General features: G+C 37.4%; 1 protein-coding gene across 8 annotated transcripts in view; it reads left to right on the plus strand.

Moving 5' to 3' along the window:
* Window positions 1-12,008, plus strand: part of XRN1 (5'-3' exoribonuclease 1) — a 196,300-nt gene that overhangs the window by 88,037 nt on the left and 96,255 nt on the right. For all 8 annotated transcript variants that reach the window (XM_059688279.1, XM_059688272.1, XM_059688274.1 and 5 more), the window contains 2 exons: window positions 2,354-2,457; window positions 8,358-8,489. In XM_059688279.1, coding sequence (XP_059544262.1) covers window positions 2,354-2,457; window positions 8,358-8,489 — 236 coding nt within the window. The remainder of the gene's footprint in view (window positions 1-2,353; window positions 2,458-8,357; window positions 8,490-12,008) is intronic.

A 12,008-nucleotide genomic window follows, 5' to 3' on the forward strand; every position in this document is an offset into this window, starting at 1 on the left:
TTATAGAAGCATTAGGCAACAAGGACATAAACTGTGGAAGTTGTAGTAGATCTAGATCAGCAATTTTTATCTCACAACTCACCAAAAAATATATTTTCTGCCCATCTGACAAGAAAAATAGGTATAACTTTGATTCATTCACACCAGATAGCTATTGCTCTATTGGCTGTCATTTTTTAATTTGTCAATCTAAGGGAAAAGAGGTCAGTGCCTCTTACTAAATAGTCAAGTACTGCATGTTTTAAAAGTTCTTGTGGCATACTGGTTGAAAATCGCCGGTCTTAGATGAACAAGACTAAATAAAATTGACATTTGATCAGCTGTTTAAATCTGGAAGTTGAAAAGAGGAAGAAAATGTTAAACGTAACTCTTAGGATCCATGCTAATTAACTAGAAAATAATTGCTGTTTATTGGAATAAAAAAGTTAAAATGGGAGAGTCCCTGATTTGAAGTGATTCATGATAAATAATGATGGAATTTTAAGGTGCTGCTATGACTTGTAACTACAGCTGCCCTACCAGCCTTTCTCAAAGAGATCCACAGAGATTTTAAGCCCTAATGTCCTAAATCATCCAGTTGTATATACTGGATTAAACTTATCTTCTGCATTTAGAAGGGTGCTTTTTACATACTATCCTTGGGAAAATTGAGAAAATAGTCTGATTGTTTATAATATTCTGTATTTGAGATGAAAAACCTTCATTGAGAAAGGGTGCTTACTAGTATACACAGTTTAATATCTGGAGCTAGAGCTTAGAGGGTAGATAGGTATATACAGTCATCAGCAAGGAAGTGCTGGCTGAGGCCTGGGGCTCATTTCCCCAAGGAAAAAGAATTCTGGTGATTCTAGGTCTCAGCATCAAGAAATACTCACAGTTATAAAGAGTGGAAAAGGAATAGTAAAAGTGACATAGTGTTTAGAGAGGTAAAAGAGAATGATTCCTAAGTTAGTAGTATCACAGTAGCATGAAGAGGATGCTGCATGTGGTTCAAGAATAAAAAAAAAAAAAAAAAAAAAAAACTAAAACCAAGTCTGAATTTGTCCTTTAGGCATCATTTTTGGCCTTTGATAATTCCATTCTTATAGATTGGTGGAGGCTGAAATACAATTCCTAAGGATTAGTCTGGGGCCGCATACTAGTAGATGGAAAGTAGAGGTAGCAAGAAGCCATTAAGCCCGTGGTTAAGAAGTTTATCATTAAAAGAAGGCTAAGTACAAAACTAGGTAGAGAAGAGGCAGTTCATCAAGCAAAATTCAAACAGAGAGAAATAAGGCTAATGGAGAAAGGAGGTAGGTATTAAAAGTACTGTGAAGGGGCCTGGCCGGTGTTGTTCAGTGGTTGGGCAGCTAGAGTTGCTACTTTGTTATATCAACCACAAAGTGAAAAGAAATCAGATTTCTTAGGTTCTGTTTTATACTGTCTGGCTATTTGATGTGAAAAAATGAATAATCATAGCCCTTTTCTAGACATTTCTGTTTTTGGGGGGTTTTTTTCGTTTTCAATAAGAAAAATAAGCAAGATGATCGTGAAAATAATGGAATCATAGAATTTTACAACTAGGTGGGATTTTGTAAAGCCACTAGTTCAACTCATTAATTTTACAAATTAAAAAACTTAAGTTGAAATTTAAAAAGGGACATCCACTCAGCTAGTTAGCAGCAAAACTAAAAACTTAAGTTTCTTGCTGAACATTGTTTCTGCTAATGTTGACTATTATTATGGACAGTAATACATTGTGGATCAGCACTCTTTTATTTTACTGAAACTTATTTTCTCACCAAATAATTTCATTTAGGATTAGAATCAGTGGGCTGCTCTACTAAGTAACTGCCACTGCTATTGAGAAAGTGAGTAGGAAGCAAGCTTCCTAGTGTCCTGATGTATATTCTGCAAAAAAGTACTTTATGTTGGTCATACTGTCTCTAATAAGAAGAGGTTGGCATAGAGGAAGGTAAACTTGGTTAACTTTTACAGGTTCATACTAAATTAAATGGTGAACAAAGGCATTTAGGTAAAAACAACTGAAAATAATTTTTTAAAAAAGAAAGGTCTCAAAAGTCCTGGAGAATGTACTAGAAAGAAAAAGAAGAGAAAATTAACTGAATTTCAGTGTATGTAAGATTTAAGTTGGAATAAAGTTGAGAAGAGCGGCACAACTAAGAACTATAGGGAATAGGTATTAGAGTGTATAATTGACTTGAGTGAGCAAATGTTTTATCTGTTTTAATTATTATTTTATAGATTTTAAATGCACAATTATAAACACAAGCCATTTTTAAATTAATATTTCTTCTTTATAATTTTCTACTGGACCTGACATATAAATGAACTTCTCTGCTTTTACTTTAAGAGTGTAGAAAATGTAGCTTCATTGGTGCTTGGAAAGTCTGTCTTTGTTAATTGGCCTCATCTTGAAGAAGCTAGAGTTGTTGGTATATCCGATGGAGAAACCAAGTAAGATTTGCATTATAATTTTTTTTAAATTTATATTTGCTTTACTACTTAATGGCTTTTATTGGTACATTTTTAGCTGATAGAAATATTGATATATTTATACTCTATAGTAAAAATGAAATCACACCACTTGAAGTTTAACCACTATTGCAGTTTATTGTGCATTCCTTGAGATATTTTATATGCATTTATTATTTTTTCCCTTTTGCCTTTTCCTTTTAATAGCTTGGAAGTTCTATAGCTTAATTCTTTTCTACCAGTTACCATTATATTATTTATGAAATAATTTCTCTTTTTTTAAAATAAATATTGTTCAGATTATTACAGTTGTTTCTCTTTTCCCCCCCCATAGCTCCCCTCCACCCGGTTCCCACCCCACCCCATGCCCTTACCCCCCCGCCCCCCACTGTCCTCGTCCATAGGTGTAACGGTTTTTTTAAAATATGTTTTTATTGATTTCAGAAAGGAACGGAGAGGGAGAGATAGAAACATCAATGATGAGAGAGAATCATTGATCGGCTGCCTCCTGCACGCCCCCAGCTGGGGATCGAGCCCGCAACCCAGGCATGTGCCCTTCACTGGAATCGAACCTGGGACCCTTCAGTCCACAGTCCAGAGCTCTATCCACTGAGCCAAACTAGCTAGGGCATAGGTGTAACATTTTTGTCCAATCTCTTCCCGCACCCCCCAAGCCCCCTTCCCCCCAAGAATTGTCAGTCCACTTCTTTCTATGCCCCTGATTCTATTATATTCACCAGTTTATTCTGTTCATCAGATTTTTTATTCACTTCATTTTTAAGTTCACTTGTTGATAGATAAGTATTTGTTGTCACTTTGTTGTTCATAAATTTTATCTTTACCTTTTTCTTCTTCTTCCTTTTCTTAAAGAATACCTTTCAGCATTTCATATAATACTGATTTGGCAGTGATGAACTCCTTTTCCTTTTTCTTAGCTGTGAAGCTCTTTATCTGACCTTCAATTCAAAATGATAGCTTTGCTGGGTAGAGTAATCTTGGTTGTAGGTTCTTGGTATTCATCACTTTGAATATTTCTTGCCACTCCCTTCTAGCCTGCATAGTTTCTGTTGAGAAATCAGCTGACAGTTGTATGGGTACTACCTTGTAGGTAACTAACTGTTTTTCTCTTGCTGCTTTTAAGATTCTCTCTTTGCCATTTTAATTATGATGTGTCTTGGTGTGGTCCTCTTTGGATTCCTCTTGTTTGGGGTTCTCTGCACTCCCTGGACTTGGAAGTGTATTTCTTTGACCAGGTAGGGGAAGTTTTCTGTCATTATTTCTTCAAATAGGTTTTCAATATCTTGCTCTCTCTCTTCTTCTGGCACCCCTATAATTCGGATGTTGGTACGCTTGAAGTTGTCCCAGTGGTTCCTTACACTATCTTCAGATTTTTGGATTATTTTTTCTGTTTGCTCTTCTGGTTGGGTGTTTTTTGCTTCTTCATATTTCAAATCTTTGCCTTGATTCTTGGGATTCTCTAGTCTGCTGTTGGATCTCTGTAAATTATTCTTTATTTAGTCAGTGTATGCTTAATTTCTGATTGGTCCTTTTTCATATCCTTGAATGTCTCAATAAATTTCTCAAAGAGTTTTCTAGAAGATTCTTGAGTAACCTTATAACTGTGGTTTTGAACTCTATAGTTTTGAACTCCAATAGTTGGCTTTCCTCTATTTCTTTCATTTGTGACATGATTCTTTGTCTCCGCATTTTGGCTGCTTCCCTGTGTTGATAGAGTGGCCTTGTGTGTTAGGTGTCCTATAGGGTCCAGTTGCTCAACCTCCCCAATTACCTAAGGGGGACACTCTTGGTGCACCCCTTTGTGGGCTGTGTGCACAGTCCTGTTGTAGTTAAGTCTTAATTGCTCTTGGTATCACTGGGAGGAATTGACCTCCAGGCCAATTGGCTGTGAGGACCAGCTGTGTCTACAATGGGAGAACTGCTGTTCTGGAGACACCCTTATGGGGCAGGACTTGGTTCAGTGGGGCTTTGGTACTCACTGAGTCTGCCCCCTTGAGTGTGTCACTTATGGATGTGAAGAGTTGTAATCTGGTATGGTCTCACACTGAGCACTGGGTATACTGGCTCTTGGATCTCCAAGGAGGTGCAAAGTCAGCCGCTGCTTGAGGCCACCCAGCAGGAGCTACAGAGAGATCTGCAGATTTCTCCTCTTTGTATTGAGTTTAGAAGTGCCCAGATGAGGCCCAGTTGTGAAGCAATGCAGGCTGCTGCTGCCAGGGCTTGGGCCTTCTTTTGGAAGCTTTGGAGCTCTCCGACCCAGTGCAGTTCGTTAGGTTTTAGGTTGCAAAATGACAGGCCATTCATATGCAAAAGCCGCTGCACACAGCTTGGGTGGGTTTGTAAATTCGGTGGGGTGGGGTTTCAGGGACTCACCAGGGCAGAGCAAACAGTAATGGCTGCCAGTCAGCCCTGTCCCGGAGAGGTCTCTGCGTCTCTGCATCCCGTTCCCCCGTGCAGGAACAATGATCGCTGCAAACACCTCTGAGAGAAAGCCGCCTTTGCATTCCGGCCCGATGCCAGACAGTCCAATTTCTCCCTGTATGATTCTGGGTCCCCAAAGTCTTACCTGGAACTGGAGTTGAGAGCAATCGGGAGCTTGTATCTCCTTCCCAGTTGAAAAAAACAATAGCGCTCCCAGTTGCCAGCCCATTTCGCGCGCGCCTCCATAATTCCTACCAGTCTGAATGTGCTTTTTTCTTTCTTTCTAATTGTAGAACTTCCACTGGGGCAGCTTTCCCGTAGTTCTGGATGCTATTTTTCTTGTCTTTTAGTTGTAGTTTTGATGTGGTTGTGAGAGGCAGCAAGTACAGGTGTTTACTTATCTTGGTTGTCTCCGAAATATATTTCTCTTGATGACAGGAATGAGTAGCATATATAAGGTGTCTCCCCAAAATATATATGCACTTCAAATGATTATAAAGTCAGTGTTCATTAACATACTGTTCATTTTCAAAATTTAAAAGTATCTACAGAAATGAATAATTTTTTTGTCAATGCCTGTTTTCAAACTAGATGTTCTAGTCCAGGCACTGCTGATAATGCGAAGCAATGTAATTGCAAATATCAAGAATCATTTTGTTTGCTTTTTGTGTGCCCTCAATTCATCAACTGTTGCGGGTTTTATACTTTGAACATTATCTTCTATGTATCCCCATAGAAAAGTCTAGTGGATAATTTTTTTGTTGTTCAATACTTTTAATACCTACCTCCTTTCTCCACTAGCCCTATTTCTCTTCTGTTTGAATTTTTGCTTGATGAACTGCCTCTTCTCTACCTACAGTTTTGTATGTAGCCTTCTTTTAAATGATAAACTTCTTAACCACGGGCTTAATGGCTGCTACCTCTATGTTCCATCCACCTTTGTCTGGCTTCACCCATTATTTCAAATCAGTTAAAGCTGAAAAAGAGTGAAAATTAAGTGAGTTATTAGCTGTTAAAGTGTGTCCCCCCCCCCCCCCAAAATATTCAAAGTTTAGTCTGGCTGAAAAGAAGGAAACATCAGTTGAGCTATCAGCTGTTAAAGTGTGTATATATGTTTTTGGGATACCCTGTATATAACCTTACCTTTACCATGCCCCTCCCAGATTTCTTTTAAATAATAATTTTTTTAAAAAAACTATTTTCGCCGAAACCGGTTTGGCTCAGTGGATAGAGCGTCGGCCTGCGGACTGAAAGGTCCCAGGTTCGATTCCGGTGAAGGGCATGTACCTGGGTTGCAGGCACATCCCCAGTAGGAGATGTGCAGGAGGCAGCTGATCGATGTTTCTCTCTCATCGATGTTTCTAACTCTCTATCTCTCTCCCTCTCTCTCTGTAAAAAATCAATAAAATATATTTAACAAAAAAAAAAAACTATTTTCTAGTGGTAACCGGTTTGGCTCAGTGGATAGAGTGTCGGCCTGCGGACTGAAGGGTTCCTAGGTTCGATTCTGGTCAGGGGCATGTACCTTAGTTGCCGGCACATCCCCAGTAGGGTGTGTGCGGGAGGCAGCTGATCGATGTTTTTCTTTCATCAATGTTTCTAGCTATCTATACCTCTTCCTTCCTCTCTGTAAAAAAATCGATAAAATATATTAAAAAAACACCCATTTTCTTTTTTAAAATTTTATTCAAGTTCACAATCATTTTGTCAGTGATTATTTAGACCAGTTATTCTTTGTCATCTCTATCTTTATTTCATGTAAACTTGGTCTGATTTCTTGTTCTTTTATTTTCATATAAGTTTCTAAAGTAACTTTTTTTTCAGAGAAAATGAGGGGATCTTATGTTTTCTAAGTTATTACATGATCAAATGATCTTTTTTGTTTCCCTCCCACATAGGTTTAGAATTATAGAGGCCCAGTTGTTTTTCTTCAGATCTGTACAAACATATCTTAATTATGTTCTGTCATGTAATTTTCTTGATGAGAATTCAGTGCCTGTATGAATTTTTCCTTTGTGGATATTTGCTTTTTTGTATGAAATTGTGAGGGTTCTTTTTTAATTATCAATTCAGTCCCTCTGCCTTCTGGATGAAATGTATTTTATCAGTTTTTTATTTTATGGATCATGCTTTTGGCCTAAGAACTCTTCACCTAGCCCTAGGTACCTGAGATTTTTCTCCTATACTTCAAAAAGTTTTATAATTTTTTATATTTTTACTCCTTTTACATTTAAACCCATGATCTATTGTGAGTTAATTTTTGTAAAAATATAAGGTTTAGATCAAAGTTCATACATTTGCCTATGAATACTCAATTGCTTCAGCACCATTGGTTGAAAGGGATATTTCCCTTATAAGATTGTTTTTACACCCTTGTCAAAAACAGTTTAGCACCTTGTGATTTTACTTATACATGGAATCTTAAAAACAAAATTTAAAAAAAAGAATAGATTCAGAGAACAAACTGATGGTTGCCAGAGGAAGGATGAGGTTCGAGAACTGGTTGAAAAGGGTGAAGAGATTAAGAAATACAAATTGGTAGTTACAAAATAGTCACGGGGTTATAAAGTAGAGTATAGGAACTATAGTCAATTATATTGTAAGAACTATGTTTGGTGCCAGGTGGGTACAGACTTAATAGGGGAATCACTTTGTAAGTTATCTAAATGTCTAACAACTATGCTGTTCTGTTCACCTGAAAGTAATATAAAATAATATTGAATGTCAACTGTAATTGAAAGAAAAAATATTAGTTGAGTTGAGCACTTTTGTGTGGCTCTACTACTTCTGAGTTGTCCATTCTGTTCCAGTGATCTGTCTGTTTTTTGTCTTGTTACTGTAGCTATATAGTAAGTGTTAAACTTAGGTAGAGTTATTTCTTCAACCTTATTTTTATTTTTCAAAATTGTTTTAGCTTTTTGTTCCTTTGCCTTTTTATAAAAATTTTAGAATAAATTATTCTATACCTATAAAAATCATGGAGAGATTTCTTCCCTGCCTTTTATTTTTTTTTTAAAGCGTTTAAGCCAGTTATTTTGTAGGATTCTGGATTTACCTGGCTATTTTCTCTTAGTGTCACTTAGGTGGATCCTTCATCCCACATATTTCCTATAAACTGGAGCTATGTGTAATGGCTTATAGAGTCAAGTTAAACACTTTTAGCAAAAATACTTTATTGAATTTGAGAGTACTTTATAATCCTTATATTTTTGTTGTATATTTAGTTTGGTGTCTTAAGAGAGAAAGAATATTAATTTGTTTTTAAGTTTTGATTGAATTTTTTACAAGATTTTGTTCTGAAATTTATAGTACAGTTTTTTAAAAGATGGCTTTTTTTCTATTATACCATGTAGAAACCTTTTTACTTTGAAGATTTATACTACTAGAACTCTATATTAAACCACAAATTTGGGTATAATATAATTTTTATATGAATTTTTAAGGTTTTACTTGGAAGAACCTCCAGGCATACAGAAGCTTTATCTGGGAAGAACTGCTCCACCATCTAAAGTGGTTCATCTTGGAGAAAAAGAACAATCTAACTGGGCAAAAGAAGTACAAGGAATTTCAGAATAGTGAGTGTCATTAAAAGTATTTAATATCATAGAACTAGAATGGGATTTAATGTACTTATCCTCTAACTTATTTTACACTTAACAAAATAATCACTCTGAATACTGACTACATCTTCATTTTATGTTCTAAAGAAAGTAATAAGTTCTAATTTAAAATAATACCTGGTTAGCAGTAGTTAAAGCCTTGCTCAGTTTGTCATTGAAATACTTCATTATATACAGAAAAGGAAAAGACATGATCACTTAGTACTGTGAATAACAGTTAATAGATTGTTGCCTGAATTTGAGAAATATTTTTACTAACTTAAAGCCATTGAATTTCTTGGCCACATGTAAATAATAAAAATAGGAGGGAAGACTGTCTTTGGATTCTCACCTCTCCCTTACCCAGTCCCCTTCACCCAAGCCCATATGCCCATGAATTCAGAAATGCAAGGTTTGTATCAACCAAACAACTAAAAAGCTAACCCTCCTCAGAATGCTAATTTCCAGGGTCACCATGATTCCACCCTAATAGTTCCTCTCTTTCTTCATCTAAACACTAGGATTTCCACAACCAAAACAATGATTGACTGGCAGTGGCACATGAAATGGTATTATAAATGTATATCCATCAGCCCTCCTGTTTAAACTGTAATAGCATTCACTATAGTAGAGGAGAAATATATTCTATAGTTTTGGAGCTAATACCAGGCTATTCAAAGATGAGTAAACAGGGAAAATCTAAAAGAAAAAAATCTACCGTAAATGAAGAAGGTAAATATAGCTCTCAGAAGGTAGACATAAAGCCTTCCAACAATATCAGAAGCCCCTGTTATAGCTCACATCTTTCTGAATTTTTTATCGCACATAAACAAAAATCATAATAAATTTATTTTTTTATTACCTTAACCATTTTTTAGATAGTGTGCTCTATAAGGTAGGGAACATACCTGTTTTTGTCACCACTCTGCTCTCATTCCTTAGCATTCGATACATATTTGTTTGAATGAAATAGAGATTCTCTTAGTTAAGACTCTTAATAGGATAAGAAAAATTATTCAAAATACTATGAGTTTAGTCATTTATTTATATAACAATTCAACAATTATTTATTGATATGTGCTGAGTACAGTAGTTGGCAGTATACCACAGTGAATAAAATCCCAGAGTCCCTATATTCATGAACTTTATGGCTGGTAGATGGGTTATGGATTTTAATGTCTTGTGTGGTTTGTTTTTTGTTTTTGCTTTTTTAATCAAACTGCGACTATGATAATTGCTCTGAAGGAATAGTACTGTGAGACCATATAATAGCAGGGTTTGACCTAACTAGGGAAGAATTTGCTCTAGTCAGATAAAGCTTTCCTGAGGAAGTGTTGATTAAACTGCTACTTAAATGTAGAGTAGGATTTGGTCAGAGTGGAAAAGAAGCATATTTCAGAATGAATGAAGAGTTACATGCAAAGTCCCTGTGGCACAAGGAAAAGCAGAATGTGTCATGGCTAATGTGGCTAGAGTGTTGGAATCAAGAAGGAAGATGAGGCAGGGGAAACAAAGGAGGCAAGCCAAGAGGTAAAATAAAAGACAGGAGATTCACATGTTATACTATGGAAATCAAAGAAAAAGAGTGTTTCAAGAATAAGGAAATAAGCCATGTAAAATGTTTTGATAAGATTTAGCAAGAGCTATTTTGGTTTTGAAAGGGGTCTTGTTCTTATTCAAGGGAATGAATTCTAGTACCTGCCAGTTCAGGGTCTCTTGTCAGCCAAGAAGGGTAGTTAAGACTACATAATTCATAACCATTCAGGTTTATTTATTCTAGTCCCCATTCTCTTAAATTGCTTTTCTTTACCACAGTATTTCCTTCATATCATCCCACATTTTGTCCCCTCTTCCCTTACCCCCCAAGTTCTTTGTAATCTGTCTTCCAAGGTGAACTTCACAAGACCACTGTTGCTCTTCCCCTGAGGGTTTACTTGACTTATTTATGACTTTGCACATTATGTCAGTAGAATGAGGTGATGATCCCGTAGCTCCAACAAGGAGTAATGCTTGTGCAAACCATTCTTAGTTCTAAGAGTTCTACAGCAAGAATGTAGAACCTATTACTTATCTTAGTTATATATCCATGAATCTTATTAACCAAAACATGTTCTCCTAAATTTAACACATCCTTTTTCTCTGAACATTAGACATGAAATATTTCTGTGAGTATCAAATTATATGATTTTTTTTAGAAATCTAACTATACCCATATGCTATGCGTGATAAATTTCTGTATTCCTGTGTAACATTTACTTTCTAATAGATACTAACAATAAGAGATAGATGAAGAAAGTTATAAAATTAAGTGGCATTGGTTTTGGTTTATTCAAGGAGATTTGATATGTGTAAAAACAAATGGCAAGAGAGGTACAAAAGAGAAAGCAATACATTTGAAGAAGAAACAAGATGTATTCATTAAGAAGATGGGATGGAACTGTTGGTTGGTGTGTGTGTTTGGTGTGAGGAAGATGAGGAGATTTGAGTTTGGCTATTGAGGACTGTGTGGGGTTGGCCTTAAGTAGAATGGAGGCAGTTTGAAATAGTCCTTGGAGAAAATGGGAGAGTTTCCATTGATAAGATAAACATGGTAAAATTATAGCCAGTATTAAGGACCCTTTTTGAAGTTGAAAGACATGAATTTATCTATCCTATCTAATAATAGACAAACATGGTAATTGACCATACCTTCGTTATGCCTCCCATTGGCTAATCAGCACGATATGCAAATTAACTGCCAACAAAGATGGCGGCTAATTTGCATACTGCAGGCAGGGCAGGACAGCGCCATCCTGCCTGCCCCGCTGCCATCCAGGCCTGCTATCTGCGACGTGGGGCGGCGGGCACCTGTGTGCGACCAGACCCAGGGTGGCCGGGCAGGGCAGCAGCAATCCGCCGGCCTGCTCAGGCGTCCCGTGTTCAACCCGACCGGGGGCGGTGCCCCAAACCCCCTGATCGGCCCTGCCATGTGCGTGACCCGGGGCTGCGCCCCAACCCCCAGATCAGCCGTGCCGTGTGCGCGACCCCGGGAGGCGGGGCAGGCACCGAGGGATCAGGCCTGCCATGTGCCACCCAGGGAGCGGGCCTAAGCCAGCAGGTGGTTATCTCCCAAGGGGTCCCAGACTGTGAGAGGGCACAAGTGGGGCTGAGGGAAGAATTGAATTTGAGAGTACTTTATAATCTTTATAATCGCCCCCTCCCCCGCCAGTGCACAATTTTTTGTACACCGGGCCTCTAGTCCTATCTAATAAAAGAGAAAAATGGTAATTGACGTATGACGATACCCTTTTCATTGGCTAATCAGGGCTATATGCAAATTAACTGCCAACTATGATTGGCAGTTAACTGCCAACTAAGATTGGCAGTTAACTGCCAACAAGATGGCGGTTAATTTGCATATGTAGGCACAATGCAGGGAGGCAAAAGGGAAAGCAGGAAGAAGCCCCCTGCCACTGACAGTGATCGGAAACCCAGGGGGGAGCTAAGAGCTGGGGG

Source organism: Myotis daubentonii, chromosome 3 (genome assembly GCF_963259705.1).
Source record: "Myotis daubentonii chromosome 3, mMyoDau2.1, whole genome shotgun sequence".
NCBI lineage: Eukaryota > Metazoa > Chordata > Mammalia > Chiroptera > Vespertilionidae > Myotis > Myotis daubentonii.